This window comes from Alosa pseudoharengus, unplaced genomic scaffold (genome assembly GCF_046254945.1).
Source record: "Alosa pseudoharengus isolate Yale_2024_CS ecotype anadromous, Long Island Sound unplaced genomic scaffold, YU_APseudo_1.1 YU_APseudo_1.1_scf_8, whole genome shotgun sequence".
Classification (NCBI taxonomy): Eukaryota; Metazoa; Chordata; class Actinopteri; order Clupeiformes; family Clupeidae; genus Alosa; species Alosa pseudoharengus.
This window is the reverse complement of record NW_027468870.1, coordinates 18,027,120-18,047,857: the sequence shown is the minus strand read 5'-3', so window position 1 is coordinate 18,047,857 and position 20,738 is coordinate 18,027,120. Positions and strand designations below refer to the sequence as shown.

General features: G+C 41.7%; 1 protein-coding gene across 1 annotated transcript; it reads left to right on the top strand.

Annotated features, from left to right (window-relative positions):
• Positions 1–2,172: 2,172 nt before the first annotated feature.
• On the top strand, positions 2,173–17,768 carry rps6kb1a (ribosomal protein S6 kinase b, polypeptide 1a). The gene is made up of 15 exons (XM_076274869.1): positions 2,173–2,350; positions 3,469–3,512; positions 3,626–3,746; positions 3,871–3,939; positions 8,296–8,443; positions 8,613–8,670; positions 9,267–9,367; positions 9,573–9,663; positions 9,856–9,946; positions 10,814–10,921; positions 11,410–11,472; positions 12,309–12,386; positions 12,993–13,100; positions 13,438–13,550; positions 16,086–17,768. The coding sequence occupies exons 1-15, from the start codon at positions 2,225–2,227 to the stop codon at positions 16,369–16,371; spliced, it is 1,605 nt and encodes a 534-aa protein (XP_076130984.1). The 5' UTR covers positions 2,173–2,224; the 3' UTR covers positions 16,372–17,768.
• Positions 17,769–20,738: the final 2,970 nt, after the last annotated feature.

Below are 20,738 nucleotides of genomic sequence, written 5' to 3'. Positions count from 1 at the left end.
TCCAGAGTTCCTTTGAGAGGATGAGAGAAGCGTAAAGAAGGACAAACATCAGTGCAGCACTCCACCAATTAGGTCTTTATGGTAGAGTGGACAGATGGAGGCCATTTTTTGCCAGGAGTTTGCCAAAAAGCACCTGAACGACTCTCAGACCATGACAATTAAAAACATCTAGGCTGATAAAAACAAAGACTGAACTATTTGGCCACAATTCCCAACGCTGTGTGGAACAAACCAGGCACTAAGCTGCACTGATGTTTGTCCTTCTATATGCTTCTCTCATCTTCTCAAAAGAACTCTGAATCTCATTCATAGTGACCACTGGGTCCTTGGTTACCTGTCTGACCAAGGCCCTTCGTTCCGGATTACTCAGTTTGGCTGAGCGGCCAGATCTAGGAAGACTGTTAGTTGTTCCAAACTTTTCCATTTGAGAATGATTGAGGCTACCATGCTCTTGGGCACTTTCAATGTTGCAGATTTTTTTTTGTATCCTTCCCCAGATCTGTGTCTTCACACAACCCTGTCTCACAGGTCTACGGACAATTGTCTCGACCTTGTGGCTTGGTTTTCACTCTGACATACACCATCAACTGTGAGAGTGTATATAAAGAGATGTCTGCCTCTCCTAATAATGGCCAATTAATTAATTTAGGCACAGGTGGACTCTAATCAAGTTGTAGCATCTCAAGGACCATTGATAGAAGTAGGATGCACCAGAGCTCAATTGCAAGTGTCATAACAAAAGGTCTGAATTATGTAAATGGGATATTTCAGACTTTTATTTTTTTTATAAATTTACAAAACACTCCAAACACCTTATTTTTTGTGTTGGATTATTGTGTGAAGAACGAATTGAATCCATTTCAAGATGAGTCTGAAATATAACAAAATGTGGAAAACTTGAAAGGGTCTGAATACTTTGGTTGCACTGTAACTGTTTACCCATTTCAACTATCAGTTGTCTTGAACTGTTTCCTCTTCCCACAACTTTTTCAAAATAAAAGTCCTCACTAAATAATTTAACAACTGTTTAACTGATCAGCCATTCAAACTGTTGACTCCCACCAACTGTTTCCTCTGCCCACAACTGTTTCCAAACAAGAGTTTGTTTTGCATTTTATGTTAATGTATGTTTTGCTTTTTCATGCACTGGTAATTTCCTTGAAATTACATTTTCTAGTTTTTTTTGTACCCGTCCTCAGATCTGTGCCTCGAGACAATTCCTTTGACTTCATGCTTGTTTTGTGGTGTGACATAGGCTACTGTTAACTGTGGGGTGTGTGCCTTTCCAAATCATGTCCAATCAACTGAATTTACCACAGGTGGACAATTAAGCTAGAAACATCTCAAGGATGATCAGTGGAAACAGAATGCACCGCTCAATTTTGAGCTTGATTGCAAAGGCTGTGAATAGGCTACTTATGTACAAGTATTTTTTGTTTTTAGTTTTTAATAAATGTGAAAAAATCTCAAACAAACTTTTTGTTGTCATTATGTGTAGAATGTTGAGGAAATAAATACATTTAATCCTTTTTGGAATAAGGCTGTAACAAAACAAAATGTGGAAAAAGTGAAGCGCTGTAAATACTTTCTATATACTTTTTTTCCCATCAAGACACACTAGACTCATATCTTTGTTTATCTTTATCTGTTTATCTTTGTTTGTTTGTTTAGCCAGTCAGTCATGTTAATTTTCGTGCATTCAGGTCCTGGTTGACACCAAAACCTATTATGCCTATTATAAACGTATATATCTATCTATCTATCCTAGAGAGAGAGAGAGAGAGAGCGAGCATTTTTTGTGTATCAGGGCTACAGGCACACAGCCAGAGCTGTACCAACCCTACGATCAGTGACAGAGGTTATAATGTGCGCACACAATAATTTCTATTGCCTACTTGCTTGTCTATGCACCACATGCTAAACTGAACATTCACTTTACTCATCTACATTCTTTTTTAGGCTACATTTGGCACAAGATCATAACACAGACAAATCATAGCAGAAGCAGATGCTCTGTAGGGAAAAAATATAACAATTGCAAGAAATGTTGTATTGATAAGAGATGTGAAAAACGTTTGCCGAAATGATGCGCCTGCGCAAAAACTGCGCGTCAAGAGTTGCTTTGTTTTTTCCCTCTCAGGAATTTTGTTTGACTGCTATTTGCTACTGACAGTGCGCATGGGGCATAGTAGTAGCCGGTTATGGCGGTAGTGTGTAGATTTTCATGAGGCGGGGAACAAGCACCATAAGCCGAAGAGAACAATCAGAGTCTGAAGCTATGGCGGGCGTGTTTGATATTGACTTGGACCAGCCAGAGGAAAATGTCTCTGATGATGAGCTTGAGGATGGGGTAAGGAAATTTGTCAAAGGCATCGCTCAGACTTGGAACAGGCGCGGGCCTGAAGGCAACACATTTTGCTATAGCTAACGATGGCTACATAGGCTAATAGCTAACTAATGTTGGCTAACAGTAACGTTAACAGTGTTGAGATGGCATATAAGACAAAATCTCATGCCAACTGAAATGAAAGTTTTTGCGATCTAGGGAACGCCGCTCTAACTTAAAATAGGGAAGTTCAGAGTATCATGACAACATTGCACCATCCCAACATGGTGTCACTGTAATTTTAAAGAGCCTAGCTACTGTTAACACTGGCTCAACGATAACGTTACTGTTAAGTTGACTAGCTAGCGTTAGATAGGAAGCTAAACACCTATGCGTTAGATACAGCTTAGTTATAACGTTACATAGTTACTAATAAAGTATCAACATGTTTAAATGGTTCAGGATCAAGACACCGCTAACCTGACCATACGATTTTACTTTACGTGAAGTTATTTTAAACAGTTTTCTGCAGGGAATAGTAACGTAAACGTTAATCGTAGCCACTTCGTTTATGCTAACTTAGCTCTGCTGCATCTTTAGACATTAATTTTACGGTTTGATTGGCTGGAATTCCCACTCATTGTTTGTGTTTGTTAACGTTAGCAGTTTCTAGATAGTGATAACGTTAACGTTATTGGTGGTTTGTTAGCTGGCATTTGCTGTCGACACTTACCGGTGATCATGCCTTATCATGTTGACAGGCTTTCCTAGCGATTGGCCCAAAACATGCCGAATCAGTGCACAACGCTTAACGGTGTGCCATTAAAAGTAGTGATATATTCACTGATCTATCATAATCCCATCCCTACACATCTTCTTAACTCATTTAGACACAGGTACTGAACTTGAGACCTGCAACGTGTTGCAATGTAATGTAGTAGCTAGGCCTAATAAAGGTAGTGTTTCTAAATTTTCTTTTCATTACAGAACATTATTGTTTTTGCCATATTTACATTGCATGTATTTGGATTTAATAAATAGCCACGTGGTCTATAATAGTAATGAAAAATCGACCTTGTCAATCTTTCCGTATATAACATCTTTCCGTATGTAACATGTACACTTTTGCCTTCTTTTTTCAGACTCGCCTTAGCGAATGTATGGAGCAGTCCAGCAGCTTTGAATTGTGAGTATTTCTTTGGCCTTTGACATTTATTCAGGAAAATGTTTGGAGTGAGGGAAACCCTTACTGTTTTCTATTTTCATAATGTCTTTGTACTGCTTTCTTTTGTTTTCTAGTGACATGGATGACTGTGAAAAATTTGAAATCTCTGAGGACAGCGTCAACAAAGGCACGGAGCAGATTCGTCCTGAGTGCTTTGAGCTGCTGCGTGTGTTAGGAAAAGGGGGCTATGGAAAGGTGTGGAAATGCTTTTTCTTTTGCTCCATTATCTGCTGTCTCCCTCTTCGGCTTTGCGTACCTTTTGTTTCAGTCTTAGAGGTGTGTGTATTGTCCAACAACCAGGTTTTTTGTCTATTTTTAGGTTTTTCAAGTCAGAAAAGTGGCCGGAGCTGCTTCTGGAAAAATCTTTGCCATGAAAGTTCTAAAGAAGGTAACTGAATTGTTTATAACTGCCAGTGTTTTCAAAGCATCAGAGGGAAAGTTTAGTGTGCCAGGTGACTGCTATCCTCACCAGTGCGTTTGGGTGTGTTCTGCATTAAGCCTCTCCGTCATTCCCGCTATGATGTAACAGGTGGGTGGAGAAAGATAGTGTCACCATTGTTTACAACTGTGAATCAGAAGTGTTGTTAGTAGGTGGTGTTTAAGAGGTAATTACATCTGATAAGTGTGGGGGTATCTACAAGCTGTTCATCTGAGCTGTGACTTCAGTATATAGTGAGAGGAGGCCTTTACAATAACAAATGTCTATGTTTTTGAACACAGGCAGAAGTCAGCAAGTCAATCATTGGGGGGGGGGGGGGGGGGGAAGTTAAATGTTGTGCTCCATTCTTCAGTTTATGAACTGTAGCAGTTCTCCATGAGATGGGGAGTGATCATGCCGAACAGTCTCCTGGCACTTCAGTGTGAGAACTCAGGATGTTAAACTCACACTTAAGGCCAACATACTCCCAGATACAGTCAGAGCCGTTGAAAGTCTCTTTAACATATGAAACCTGTTGATGTACCAGCTAAAAACAACACAGGAGAGATTGTTAGAATTTTTTATTTCCACTTAGTTTTTCACATTGGTAAAGTCACAGGTTTGTGTATTTTCCAGACTATAAGTCACACTTTTTTTCATAGTTTGGCTGGTCCTGCGACTTCTAGTCAGGTGCGACTTGAATAATAATAATAATATATGAAAAAATATATACTGACATGAACCCTACATGAAACATTATCGTCTACAGCTGGGAGAGAGCACTCTCAAATGCACAAGTTCTGTGCACGTTCAGTCAGCTATTGGTGCTTGCGCTATGCCTGAAACACACGTGCATACCTAAATCCTCAAATTATGGCCGGGATTCTATTTATAGCCGGGCCTCAGATTCGGACAAATAAAGGCCAGTAATAATTTTGTTTTCAATTTAATTTTTTTTTTTATTGTGTATGAGTCTCCAAACATGTTGCTCTCAAGCTACCAGTCGCATGCCGCCACCTTCTGAGCTAGAGGCTAAAGCAGTAACCTACCGGTACATTTAAACACAATTGTTGCTGCCAGGCATCAGCCTACACATTTTATAAAAAAGTAAATCATGTATAATTAAAAAAAGAACAAAATTTAGGCTATCGTAGACCTCTTTGGCTATACGGAATAAGTTTTCCATTGCAGCACAGAACACATTCCATGAATGAATGAAAGCGGATGCCTTATCTCGCAATAAGCGGATGGAAATCCTGACACTCTTTCATACATGAAACTTAATAAAGTGAACCATCAAATACCCCACAGATTTCAGTGGTCATCAGTCCCGATATTTAGCAATATAATCAAACAGTCCAAACGTAAATTAATCTGCTGCCAGCTTGTGACTCCACATCGCCCAAAATGCTTGATTGCATTGCATTCTCCACATTTGTAGCAAAATGTTCATGTACCATATCAGCATTTTTGTTCAGTGAATCGTTTGTAAATTGCTTTACAATTACTGTCGGACCTATAGGCCTATCGCCTGGCTTGCTTCGGTCACATCCTTTTAAAACCGCATCTTTTTCTCTCGTGAGCATTTAAAGGAAAATTCCGGTATTTAGCACATTGAGTCCCTTTTCTGGTTTGTTTTGGATGAACTAGAGTGGTGGACACCGAAATTTTGATGATGGGTCCTGTCTCGACTTTTCTGACTCGTTTTAAATCGCGTCTGACTACTTCAGAGTGGCTGCCTATGGGCATGCACAAACATGTCCTTAAAACAACCCTTAACGTTCGTTTTCAAAACTGTGCAACTCATCGAGTGGTTAGTGGTGTTTTGTGGATTTTGTGAAATACATTTCTGCAACTTATAGTCCGGTGCAACTTATATATGTTTTTTCCTGTTCATGATGCATTTTTTGACTAATGCGACTTATAGTCCGGAAAATACGGTATATTGGTATGCTGTGGAATGTGAATCTCCACAAGATCTTATGGTCTTATGCCAGTTAACCTAGTTATGAATTAGTTTAGGGAACCATCTTAACAGGTGGCAGTTGCTAGGCTGTGTTAATATGGACTAATTGGCTGTTTACATAATTATTTATATTCGAGGGTTAAGCAGCGATGCACAGGCACCTTTTCCTGTCATTTTTCTCTCAGTTAAATTAAGCAGACTCTAACGTGGGCTATAATTTATTGAAATGGATGCCATTTAAGTGTAGACTTGTAAGCATAGCCTGATGTAAAGTTGAATTTCTCAAAATAAGCACAATAGAAGATTTGCATTCACAATGATCACAACCACGTTAGATGATGTTAAAGGGCTTCACATAGCCATGAAATAATCCTGAAGGCCAACACGCATTGATGACATCTGACGCCCGTCAAGTCTGAGTCACGGCAGTGTTTTGAATATGGTTCTATTTCTTGAGTCTCAGGTCCATAGAAATGGCTTGGTTTTCAATTAACCGAGTGTTTTTACAGCCTTCAACAATATTAGGCAACACTTATGGCCCTGTGGGTTAGAAGCTTTGATTTTATTTCTTTAGCAACCCTTGTCACTTATAACCAAAGCTAATAGTAGCAGATAGTTGGCTGATAAAAAAAAATACAGGATAGTAATATGTACTATACCAGTGATGTATACCACTGTCAGTTAAATTGCTTTGAAATGCTACTGTTCGTTTTATGCCTCAAACTCTCTACATAATTAATGTCTTGTTTTCACCGCTTTGCCGGTAACATGGATGTTTCAGAATGTTGGATGAATTCCATGACCCACCACTGAACCAATGGGCGCTGACCTTGAGAAAGATAATAGGATGTCAATGGGGCAAAAGCTCACTGATATCAATGCAGTAAATGAAGGGGGGGAAAGTCCTTCCTCCCCCCTTGCTCTTCTTGAACATGACAATCTTGTGTTTTGTATTCACACTGGAGCCATAGCAGAAGATTAACACTAATGTCACTACTAGGTGGCCAGGGGATGGAATAGACTAGAGGTTTGACTACCATTTTGCTCCCATTCCCACTCTACATTACAGCATGGTGGCAGTAAATAATCTTTCCTTTTGTATGAGTGGGAATGGAGGTTTGGCTTCATGGCTTCCTGAGGCTCATGAAGGCACAACCTTAGACTAGTAAATGCAGGGATTTAATGAGCAACTCGCTGTAAGTCCAGAGGAATTTAATAGTTTCCCTCGAAATCTCCTGCTTGATTGCTGTTCTTTCTATTTTCCCATGTGCCCTCTATGCCCTTATTTATATAATTGACAACTGCTGTGCTTCCCAGAAGCAGAATGTTGGGGCTATGTTTATGGTTTGTATGGGCCTGTATTTACTGTAGCTATCATGCATGGAGAGCAGCAATTTTTTGTATTTTTTTCTTTAAGTAAATTTCTATTCCCAAGGTTGACGATAAAAGACTTTGATGGTGCATGGAGAGTATGCTGCCAAATATAACTTCATCCCAAGAACTCTCAGTCTCTCTTTCCCTCCCCTCTCCACCCAGTCACAGTGTAGAGCTGCTCTCAGCACATATTAGTATTGTCAGACCCGACGCTATTCATCTGCGTCCCTCTAGCAGGCAACTGCCAGTTTTTACTGATGCTGGCCTATAGCCAGAGTGGTTATATGAAGACCATAGAAATTATTTATTGTGATAACCTTCGGCTTGTCCTCATTGTCAATCTTATGCACCAACGCTAGGTTTGGTTTCATATGGCCTTTGATATTGATGTGACGGTGCAAGCGTTAGAGGTGTGTGTGTGTGCGCGCGTGTGCGTGCGTGTGCGTGCATGCGCATACTTGTGGTACAGGGGTGGCTCAATTATCCAGAAACAGTTACAGTGTTGTATTCGTCGTTTGGATGCTTAGAATACTTCAGATTCCTGATTTAGATTACCGTTTCCCACCACGTGTCTATGACTTACAAGATGGAGGCTGTAATTAGGCCGGTAATGCTACCGTGTGAAAATGTTTGGGCGTTTTCTCTGGCCAAGAGGAAAGGGTCATAAACTTAACTGTCTCCCCCTCTCAAAATGAGTAAGCCCTGTGATGATCTTGTTTGCTGTTGGACACGCTGTTGTTAGTCTGCTACATGGACACTTATTCAAAGACAAAAATACTCCTGGAGATATGTCTTGATCTTTTTTTATTTTTATCTCATTAATTCATTTCTCTAAGTTTCTTGAAAAGATCAGTGGGCTATATGTATTGTTAATTAAAACAGTGGCCTTATGATATCTCACTTGAGGATAACCCTTCTACTAGTGAATCCATAATTGAGGGTTGACATGAACGTCCATTCTTTTCTTTGTTTTCCGGTCATGGCAGGCAATGATTGTTCGGAATGCCAAGGACACGGCTCACACTAAAGCTGAGCGGAACATCCTGGAGGAGGTGAAGCACCCGTTCATCGTGGACCTGATCTACGCCTTCCAGACCGGGGGGAAGCTGTACCTCATCCTGGAGTACCTCAGCGGTGAGCAAGCAGCGCACAGACAACAAACCAAAACAACAAACAAAACTCACACCCCAAAACAAACACCTGCACACAGACACACAAGTTACTTTCATTAATAGGGTATACTTTTCTTTTTTCTAAGGATAAGTGTGTCTTTGAGTTGTTAATGTGCATTTTGTAAATGCAGGTGGTGAGCTCTTCATGCAGTTGGAGAGAGAGGGCATCTTCATGGAGGACACGGCATGGTGAGACAGGAGGAGATGGATGGCACGCACACACACACACACACACACACACACACACAGAAGAAGGGCAGAAAGCACCGCAGGCCCTTTGAGACCTGGAGTCCTCACGCTCTTGTTTTGTACACAGACATGCGGTGTGTGTGTTGGGTGGGGAGCATTGCGCAACGTGCTCTGGAAGTCCCTAAGTAATGCCGCATATGCAGCTTTTTGTACCCGCCAGTGTTACACACACACATAGCTCTCAACTCTGTAACCCTTCAGGGCCAAGAGCCAACAGCATTGGCAGCGCAGCGCTTGGGTTTGGGGGTTGAAAATGTGCTGCCTACTGCATACCCTGCGCAGGCCTGAATTAGTTATCCCTTCCCCAGAAATAGACCCCACATTTTGACATTTTGTTCTAAATCTAGTAGCCTATGGTCTTTATTTGATTGATTTGTTAAGTTGATGAGATGGTTTTAGTGCTCTTTTACCCAGTTGCAAAAAACCTCGTAACCCAGTGAAAGTTCACTGAAATGAAAACATGAAAGTTCACCAAACAAAAACAATACTGACGTAACTGCAGACAGTTCAGTGTTTATCTCCTCTGTCCTAATCAGCTTCTACCTGGCGGAGATTTCTATGGCACTGGGTCACCTTCATCAGAAGGGCATCATCTACCGTGACCTAAAACCAGAGAACATCATGCTTAATGACAAGGGTAAGTAAGAAGGTGTTCCTTTCTAGTCCTGCTGAAAACATCACACTCCATTTGCTGCACATTTACTGTACTTCCCATCTCTTTTTGTCTCCATCTGGTGTCTGTTTTTGCTCCTAATGTACAACAGATAAATTGTTTGACTTATGTGGTGATGCTAAATCAGCCAACAGTAGCCTTGTGTCCTCTGTGATGCCTCTCTCTGTAGGTCATGTGAAGCTGACAGACTTTGGGCTTTGCAAAGAGTCCATCCATGATGGCACCGTCACGCACACATTCTGTGGAACTATAGAATACATGTAAGCATGCAGCAATATCTTTTTCATATGAATGCCATGGCCTCGAAATCTAATTTTATTTTTTTAACATTGAAAACTTGCAGAGGATCTAAATGACTAAGTCCATAAAGCTATTGTGGCAAATATATACGTAGGCTAGTCATTATCAAGGAAGTTGTGCATGCATTAAATGTTGATGATTGGCTGGTGCAGGGCTCCAGAGATCCTGATGCGGAGTGGCCACAATAGGGCGGTGGACTGGTGGAGTCTGGGAGCGCTGATGTACGACATGCTGACAGGGGCGGTAAGGAGTCCTGCCAAACCGTAATCAGAGCCAAGCTTGTTGTGTTGAGACTGGGTCGCCATCATGGTGATATTGTGTCTGAATATTACAAGGTGTACTTTGATAAGATCAGATAAACAAGGCGCAGAGAGTTCACGCGAGTATGTGTTAAAAAGATGGCGCAGTAATGCTGTCATTTGCGAGCAGGCAAGTTTTATAAAACAGCTAGACTGCAGACACAGATGAAGAACAGAACAGTCAGCCTCAGCCAGTAGCACAACCAAAAGCAAGCAGCCCAGACCCTAAAATTGGGCATTCATAGCTGTGAAGGTGATTCACACAATTATTTTTCTTTCCCCCAAAAACTATATTTGGTAACTTCTGTACACATCCAAAATGGGGTGGCTGTTAAAGTTAGTAAAAAAAAAACAGCTTTAAGTTGTCGTATTTATCTTTTTTTGCCGTGTTAGTCTTAATTTTTCCATTTAGATGTCTTGAAAAGGTCTTAAAAGTCTTCAAATTTGCACTTGAAAAATGTGCGGATACCCTGTGTTATGCGCTTTGAGATACTGTGGTCCAAGTCTGGTCCACCTGAACCCGCAAACCTATGAAAGCTGAAAAAGCTTTCACAACACAGTGTTCTTAACTACTTGATAAACTACTTGATATTGATAAACAACATTAGTTAGCATTCTAGTGAGCCTTTTTAACACTGCCAGCTGTGCTATTGTTGTTGGCTTTGTCAGTAGTTTGGGTTAGTTGTCAATCAAAACTCATTACTGCATCTTTAATTTGTTACCTATAGAATAACCCTCACCTTTCAGAGAGTGGAATGATGTGACTCTCATTTGTGTTTTTATAGTGTGACTCTCATTTGTGTTTTTATAGCCACCGTTTACTGGTGAAAACCGGAAGAAGACCATTGACAAGATTTTGAAGTGCAAACTCAACCTTCCACCTTACCTCACACACGAGGCTAGGGATCTTCTGAAAAAGGTGAGCTATAATTAGTTGAGGTTTATTTGACCACACTTAACACAATGTAAAAGTATTGTGTAAATGTTTCATCCATTTCGCTAGAAATCCATCCCCTTAAATGTGCAGAGTGCAAAGATTTGAACCCCATGAACCTTTTCGGAAAATTCAACAAATTGCGTCAAATTGAATTGAGTCATCCAGCTGTTTGTTCAGGATGTGCGTTGAAACCAAATCCTGGTTCTGTAATGAGAAACAGATATAGGTGGTTTCGGATAGAGCCATAAATAGTTCCAGCCAATTAACATGTTGCTTCAGGAGGGCAGAAAGGATGGGTGTAGGATTGTGCTGGGCAATGGCTTCCAGTGACTTCTCGTATTCTCAGTCTCCTGATGTGATACTGAGTCTTCCAGTACTCTCACAGCTGAATCCTGAGTCAGCGGAGGACGGGGCTGCCAGTAACTCTTGTATTTGTTTTGTTTTGACCCCCCCCCCCCCCCCCCCTTTAGCTGCTAAAGAGAAATGCATCCCTGCGGTTGGGTGCCGGGCCAGGAGATGCATCGGAGGTGCAGGTAAACATGCGCGCACACACACACACACACACACACACACACACACACACACACACACACACACACACACACACACACACACACACACACACACACACACATACATACATACATACATAACCATTTGAACAGGAATCACGCTCTCTGCTGGCCAGAGCCAGGAAATGCTGTAGAGACTTGTAAATCCACACACACACGCAGCACACACACAGCATACTGCTTCTTCCCTTTCTCAGGTGTAATGAGAGCTTTGTGATGCAAGCCACTGTGCTTTTAAAGGTGCCCTGCCACACATATTTCATTACTTTTTGGTAATGTCTGAAGTTCTACCATGGATAGAAAGCCTGCAGGAAGACTCTGCTCGATTTGCGCCAGTTCTCATTAATATTCAACTAGCTAAGCTGCTTGACTCTGATTGGCTAACAGCTAGTCTGTTTCGTCCATAACATGACAGCCGTTATTAACTAATTTTAGCATGAGTTGAGTTGACAATAACGTTTTACTTACAGTCTGGTCGTAGACTGCCGCAATGGTAGCTGTTATCAACTAATTTTAGCTTCATGGCATGAACTTAGCTTGGCTAGTGAGTGCTAGCATTGTCCAAATGGGCATTAAACCTGCTAGTCTAGCGAATGCATTCATTTTTTAAACATTTTCACATTCATGACATAGCACACACATATGGACCTAACATATTTAAAAAAATACAAGTAAACACGGTTTTGTGTGGCATGGCACCTTTAACAGTTTTGGTTCAGTTATGTTTGTCTGGTTGCTACTTTGTATGTTTACTTGTTCATGTCCTCATTGTGCATCCATGTTTCCTGCATGTTCAGGGCCACTCCTTCTTCAGGCAAATTAATTGGGATGATCTTCTCGCCCGCAAAGTTGAACCTCCATTCAAGCCTTTTCTGGTAAGCACATATTTACTACGGTGTAGAGATGTTATAACCTGACTCTCGCCAGATGAATTTCGCTCCACCTAGCTCCACTCACATCCATCTGGGATCGCTTCCGTTAGGAGTGATTTCAGCACCAGATTTTATGGTAGAGCCAATCAGGACGCAGGGCGGGAGTTTCATAGATGTGACGTAGCGTAGAAGCGACTGTGAAACTGTTATCAGCGTCACAGGTTGGCTTCGATGTGAGTGGTTGAAGTAGCACGTCAATAAAGATGACGGACAAGTGGCTTATCCAATCATATGCAAGGATTTTTGATGAGGCCCAGCCTTCTGAAACACCTCTCCAATGGAGCGATCCCAGATGGATGAGTGGAGCTAGGCGGAACGAAATTCATCTGGCGAGAGTCAGGTTAGAGATGTTACCCATGACGTGGTAAAGATAATGTCATATCAATCACATGACTGCTTAGACACGGACCTCATTTTTCTGGAGGCGGATCAGTGTCCCTCACCAAGAAGCTGTAGACCTTTACTGGGGATCTGCTGGTTGAAACTCTGAGCTGTTCTGTATTAACTTGTTTCAGTAGTTGAATGATCACTTCGTTCTGATGTTTACAGCAATCAGCAGACGACGTCAGTCAGTTTGACTCCAAATTCACCAGCCAGACCCCAGTGGACAGCCCTGACGACTCCACTCTTAGCGAAAGTGCCAACCAAGTCTTTCTGGTGAGCTTACTCTCCATCTTTCAAGTTTGTTTTTTGAAGACCAGATGGTCTTCTTTTATTTATTTCTTACGAGAAATGGTTAATGTGTTTCATATGTGTGTGTGTGTGTGTGTGTGTGTGGGTTCCCCCTCCCCCTCCTTTTAAATGGAAACTTTGTTCCGGCAAATAGCGTGATTTGTTTTCACATTATGTTCATTCTCATTGCTCATCCTCCTCCATTACGCTTCATATCATTTCTTTGTTTGCCATGTGGATGTGCTGTGCAGTTCCAACCACAGGCTGGTCTGAATATCTCCCTCTGATTTGTTTTTCTTTTTTTTTTGGTCTGTTTCAACAGGGCTTTACGTATGTGGCCCCGTCCGTGCTTGAGAACGTTAAGGAGAAGTTTTGCTTCGAGCCAAAAGTCCGCTCCCCACGGAAGTTTCTGGAAAGCCCGCGGACACCAGTGAGGTAATTGTTTTCCTGCGCGTGGCTTTTCATTGGAAAGAGGCTCCCAGCTGGCCACTGTCAGACTAGAACAGCAGTGACCGTAAGCGCAGACCAGAGAGTAGTTTAAATACACATTGTTGACTCAAATAGCACTTTTCTACGCTTACTTAATGGGTAATGTCTTTCAGCCGACTGTCTGTCATTGCCGAGCATTTATCTCTGCACGGATCATTTTAAACCACAGCAGTTTGCACATTGTGTGCTTTAAGATCCACTGTTGGTGTTGTGATCCGTTGCATGTTTTTGTTTTTTTTCTCGTAGGCTTTACTCCTAGTAGATTTATGAACTCCCTGACCCTTGGGAAAACTCAGCTAATATTTGCAAAATGGATACAAATAAGCATAAAGAGACCAACAGAGAGAGTCTCAGATAGATGTTAAATTATGGTTTGGTTTTGTATCATCTTATATAAGGCATCATTTCTCAACCTTGGGGTTAGTACCTCATGTGGGGTTGTCTGAAATTCAAATTGGGTCGACTGAAATATTGGGTATCTTGCAATTGACCAGTACATTACATTAAAATATATATACATTACATAAAAAATATGAAAACCCCCATGATGTTCAAGTTGAGTAACTAATCGGATCCTTCATTAAAGTCTAGCTATGTAAAAATTAACTTAGACATCCCGCATGAGATCATCATGGGTAATAATGCTTGATCAACGTTCCAAACAAAGCAGCAGAGCAACCTGAGGCCTATTGCACAAAAGCAGAATTAAGACATCCGGGATAAGTTACTGAGCTGCGCTCAATGAATCCAAAACAAGAGCGTACAGGCTTAATTGGTTGCACAAAGACCAAGCCAGGATGAGCAGACACGGATTCATCAAGCCAGGTGAAACCTATCCTGGATAAGTGCGCGCTCACGGCTCCCTCAAATAGACCCCGCCACCGATCACAGATTCACTGACCATGGCAACTAGCGGTTTCATTGCTTCTTCTACGGTGTGAAGTAGGTAGCGATAGCCTTTTCACAACAGCAACAAACAGCAACACCTCTGTTTAGGAGAATATTAAGTATAAGTAAGTATATATACTCTTTTGATCCCGTGAGGGAAATTTGGTTTCTGCATTTATCCCAATCCGTGAATTAGTGAAACACACACAGCACACAGTGTACACACAGTGAGGTGAAGCACACACTAATCCCGGCGCAGTGAGCTGCCTGCATCAACAGCGGCGCTCGGGGAGCAGTGAGGGGTTAGGTGCCTTGCTCAAGGGCATTTCAGCCGTGCCTACTGGTCGGGGTTCGAACAGGCAACCCTCCGGTTACAGGTCCGAAGTGCTAACCAGTAGGCCACGGCTGCCCCTCAAAATATTTTTTCCCAGTCCATTCAGCCCAGTTTAATGCCCAGCTAGCTCCATTCAAACTTAGTCATGTATACAGTTGTATAGATTATAACATTGAGAAACACACATTTATTCAGATATTCTACACATCCACGCAACACTACTATTCAAGTTAAGTTACTCATCATTGCCCGGCAAGAAGTCCACAATCAATTAAATTGTCTTGCCACGATCTGTGGAGCTTACAGACAACATTAATATTGCAGCTAGTGCCGCGACCACCACGCGCAAAATGGTTAGGCACTCCCATGACGTCGCATGACAGGTCGGGAATGGTGAGTATGTAAGAGTTAATTAATGATCACAAACGTTTAAATAATGACAGTGGGTCTAGGTATATGTGATGATAATGTGTAGTGGGCAGTGGAATAACTATTGGTTTCCATTTGTGGTGACTGCTGACTGAGATAAGGGATGAGATTAAATAGATCCTGGAACTTAGCCTGGTCTGGAGCAGGCTAGCTCCACAGAATAAATCGCCATGGTAACTTATACCATAACATATCCTGCTGCCCCCTATCCTGCTTTTGTGCATCTGGATCACGGATAAATTGAGCCAGGATAACCAAGATATCCCGGCTTAAAGGACAATTCCTGCGCAAAATGAACCTAGGGGCTAATAACACATGTGTACCGAGTTCGACCGTTCGCTGGGATTTGTTTTCATGCTAGTCGAATGTGACCAGTTTTATTGCAAACCGCTTATTAGCGTTTAACGCTAGCCTTCAGGGCACACGTACAGTAGAAAGAAATCACTATTTCTATACCACTAACAAGGCTCAAAATAGCACCACACTTACACAGTAGCATAATGAGGGTCTCTACATGTAAACCGAAGCATTGAGAACTTTGTAAGTGTACAGGCAGTTTATTAAAAAGAAACACATTACCGTGTAAGGTCCCAAGCGAGGTAGTCAGACAAACAAATTAGCTTGCTATGACATTTGGGGAAATATATCACTCTCAACTGGATGTTACAGCAGAGATGAGATGCGCTCTCTGAATGATTGGGATTGCCAGCGTTTTATGTGACATCAAAATAGGGTCACCTGCCAAAAAAGGTTGGGAACCCCCTGATATAAGGCATTGTTTATCATCATATGTTATCACCATGTGCCCCCTCTCTCTCCCTCTCCCCCAGCCCCATCAGGTTTGCTGGGGGTGACTGCTGGCCACGAGGCCCTCCTCTGCCGGGGTCTGCCGCCGCTGCTTCCTCCTCCTCGTCCGCCCTGCTGTCCCCCAGCGGCGAGCAACCCATGGATGTGTCGGCCGTGGAGCAGATGGACTTAAGCAACAGCAGCTCCTCCAACGAGGCGTCTGCCCCCCTGCCCATCCGGAAGCCCCTGGGTGGCGACGTGGGCTCCTTCCGCAAGCAGGCCTACCCCATGCTGTCCAAGCGGCCGGAACACTTGCGCATGAATCTATGACACACGGCTCAGCTCGGCGCCTCACTCAGCCTGCTGGACGCTCTTAGCGAGTTGCTCTTCCACCATTTATTTTCTTTTGTTTTGTTTGTTGTGTTTTTTTAACCGGAAGACACTTTAGAGAATTAATGAAATTACCCAGAAGGCCCCTTGTGTGTCGCCGACACCTCCAGCCTCCCTCTTTGTTTTGTTTTTTATTTTTAACCCGACCAATGAGGAGGCCGTGAAGGGAGGAGCTTCACCAGGGGGGGGGGGTTATCTTGAACAGTCTTGCTCCCATCATGAATTGCACGACGAAGGAGATGTGGCAAGCAAAAGAAGCAGCAGAAGAAGAAAAAAGAAAAACTCCAGCATGCCACAGACTCTGGGTCTCCCTTTTGCCTTTTGCGCTTTGCACATGCTGGTGAGGTTTGGCGGACGCCGCTGGACAAAACCCCCGGTGTTCTGCGTACGTGCGTGCGTGCGTGCGTACGACGTACGTGCGTGTAAAAAAAACTAGCTTCTGATTACTGGTGCTTTAAATACTCCGAGAGGCCCAGCCCGGGGCACTCCACACTGCCGCTCCGCGGAAGGCTTTGACGCTGGACGAAACACGCGTAAATCACTTTGTCATGAGTCTATCACTTAAGAACCGAGTGGGGCAATGGGCTTTTTCAGAAAGAAAAAGAAAGAGGGGAAACTGTTAACACCCCTGCCTTATTTTGGTTATGTGGCCTGGGCTATCATACTGTATTTAGTTGATAGAAAACATAGATCAAAACCACATTTATTTTTTATTTTCTGGAAACATGGACATTGGTGAGGATGGAAGACTGTTTCTGGTAACTTTTGATCTTGTTTCATGCAGTTTCATCCAATTGATTGCTTTCCAAATATTTCTTGATGGATTGGACGCGATCAATATGCTTTACTTATGTTGCTTTCATTTCTTTATTTTTCCTTGTTTTTGTAGAATGTACGCTGGCTTTAAATACTTTTGACGGTCATTTGAAATGAAGACTTGAAAACACTCCCAAACTCTTCGACAACAGTATTGAGATGTGCATGATTCCCTGGGGATTCCTTGGGCAGTTCCGCTGGGACTCATGACTTCTTTTAGATTGATATCTGGGTGACAAACTTAAGAGCTTTCGTAATTTTATGTATAGAAGAATAACTTTGACAGATGCGCGCTGGGCTGGTCGAATGTATGTGGTCAGTCGACGAGTTCTTGGTTTTGCTTGTGAAAGTGAAAGCAAACACCTTTATTATGAGTTGTTGATATTGAATGCTGTATACCCACAGTTCCTTTATGAGCCTCAAGGATTCAAGACTTGTGACTTTGTTTCAGCCTACCTCTCACATTTATGTTCCATGACCTCGTTCTTAGCTACACAAATAGCTGTTGGGGAGGGGGGGGGGGGGGGTCACTACTCTTCTTGCTCTAAAAGATGGACCTTTTCTCTGTTGTGTCAAGTCAGAGCCTTGTGTGGAACCTGGAACCATATGTTGTAGATCTGTGTGAAAACGGTCTTTCTTCAGTAACCCTGCAACGATGGTTCTACACAAGCTGCATGTTTAGAACGCGAGCAGAAGCTTAAGTCACTGCGAGATGTGTTTTTTTTTTTTGTCTTAAATGAAATGTCTGTTACTGTATGAGTTGATGATAACCTGAACTGCTGCTGTATCTTTGACTGACTGAATTTGGGAGAAGCCATAAGATGAGAGATGTTCATTAGTGGTGATCAACTAGCACCCAAATGTATTCATAATGGCTGAAATGAACACGCAGGGCACCATTACGATGGAGACCTTTGGAGGGTCATTTTAGTAATTTAAGTGTTTCCATTTCCATTCTTTTTCTAATTTGTTGCATAATCTGGCAAAGTGAGAAAGTTAGTGCACACATAATTGTGTTGGTATCTGCTCCTGGTATGTCTACTGTGTTGTTTGAATCTTGTTCTTTTAAAGGTGTATACCCTCAACCAAGACATTCATCCTTCACTTTTAGGGCCCAACATGATGATTTTGTTTTAAAGACATGATCAGTGTAATTTACTGTTGTCATTTCACATTATGAGATATTTCCCCCTTTGAATCTTCTACATATATTTAATTGAATTTGCAAGCTTTTTGTGTTAAGTCTTTGCAATTCCAAATAGTCCAGCCTAGATTGAAAGCAGGCCTGTTCAATTTTAATTACTTTACATATAAGTTATTCAGTTTTACTCTTTTTAAAAAAAAAAAAAAAAAAAATTAAAAACAAAAAATTAAAAAAATAAACTAGAGTTATGACATTTAGAAGTCTGCGTATGAAGACCGGCTCTTCTCGACACTTGACAGAGCTCTCAATGGAATTCCCAATGGAGCTTTCAATGGAATTCCCAATGGAGCTCTCAATTGGATTCTTTGGTCGAACCAAACACGCATTATGCGTTTGAACAAGGGCATTGTTAGGCTTGGAGCAACTCCTGAATTGCCATCACAGTCTGAACTGTAATTCATCGTCTGTTTAATTTATAAAATGTGCAGCGGATTTTGGCATCGGCATATTGACACAAATTTCATACTACACAGCTGACACTCCAAAGGTTTGAAATTCTTTCGCAATGCCTGCCTGGGATTTTGTTTTCATATTTATTAAGATTGCGAGGTTTGATGTTTTTAGGTATTTTATTTAATCAAGTGCCATTTAACAGCTGTATTTCCTGCACTATGCAACTAACAAGCTATGTTTGCTGTGAGTAAGTCAGTGTTAGTTTAGCATGACATCCCTCCCAGAACATTTTGTTTTGCTTTTGGATTCTTGCCCCCTGAATGAAATACTTATGATAGGTTGAAGACATACGAAGACAACAGATGAACAAGTTCTCCAGGTTGCTCCTGAAATATAGTGTAGGTCCTGACGTCTTGTACGGCGAGGATACAGTTTGTTTCAGGTGTCGAGTGTTTGTAGAGATGAGAATTGTAGGTTCAATAATTTGTCCGTAGTCTTTGGTTTGCTGTTGTATTGGTTTGTATCTTATGCTCTGTATCTGTACTCGCAGTGTGCTTCTCTGCAGTTTGCACCTAAAAGTCTAAAGCTTTCCAACACTTTTCACTCATTCCACTATGCTTGAAAGATAGCCGACCTCGTTAAGTCGTGACCAACTCTTGGCTTGCTGCCATGTTAACATAGTTTTTGGGGAACTGCATTTTGCAGGTGCCTATAGGGCCTGGCACTATATGTGTATTCTCCGTTTATGGATGCACATTATGTCAAAATAATTGGACGATGGAGGGCAGAAATGGTTTCCCTCACATTTGAGTCACACGTACACGCACACATACAATTGTTGCTGTTGACCTATCAATATCACTGTTACATATTTTTCTTTCAAGACATCAGGACTTCCTGTGGTTTTGTACCTTCTGGTAAGCAGAAATGAACTAGTGATTTATAGGTGAGCAGAAACAATTCTCCAGTGGGTATACACGTTCACATCAGCAAATAGTTACCGGTAAGCTTGCAAGGGTGTTTCAGTGGTGGGACAGGACACCAAGAACACTGACTTGAGGTAAACGGTGTTGCTGTTGGTGCAGTCTTCACCAGAACCTTTGCTTAAAACTCTGAACTCCATTACTGTAGTTTGCTTTGTATGAGAGTTGATGAGCTTGAGCTTAGATCGGTCTTAACACACTCACATCACTTGCCTTCTGTCTTTGAGTGTAATGATATACTCTAAACAAAACACCTCACTTTTCACCATGGGAATCTTAATTTGTATATAGTTTTACATGTTTCATAGATCTTAAAATTGATTTTTTTTTTTTAAGTGACTAACTCTATTGTCAGTTCAAAACTGTAATTAACCTTTATTCTCACGCTAGTGTCTGGCTTAGGGTGGACTTCAATTCTCAATAGTTAAGGCGCTCTATACTGTCTGCCCTATGATAATGCACTATGCACAGGCGCCACTGGGGTTTCAGCACCCAAGTGAAACTATTCAGATAATGGATCTGCTTGGCCTTTTGAGCATAAGCAAAGATGCTTGGAAAAAAAGGCCTAAAACTGGCTGTACCTTGGATGTATACTGACTGGTGTGTATTATGTTTAAAGAAAAAAAAAAATTCTAGGTGAGTTCCGATTGATTTCTTTCAGACACTGTAGCCAGTTCTTTACAGGCCCACACGGCCTGTTTGTGAAAGCGCATCTGAAGAAATATCTCGCAATAACACTGGTATGAAAGATGGTGATGTTGAATTGATGAATCTCTTGGACCTTGAAACTTTTGATATTGCAAGTGAATGGATGTAAATTGCTGAATAAAAAAATATGTTCATATTGATCTTCTGTTGCCTGAAACAATTTTGTGTTTAATCGAAATACAAGACCAAGTAAAAGATGAGGA

Excerpts from the sequence above, each read along its gene's own strand:
- rps6kb1a (XM_076274869.1), top strand. The coding sequence starts at position 2,225 with ATGAGGCGGGGAACAAGCACCATAAGCCGAAGAGAACAATCAGAGTCT. Across the intron at positions 8,671-9,266 it reads TTCATGGAGGACACGGCATG|CTTCTACCTGGCGGAGATTT; the intron begins GTGAGACAGGAG and ends TGTCCTAATCAG. Across the intron at positions 9,947-10,813 it reads ACGACATGCTGACAGGGGCG|CCACCGTTTACTGGTGAAAA; the intron begins GTAAGGAGTCCT and ends GTGTTTTTATAG.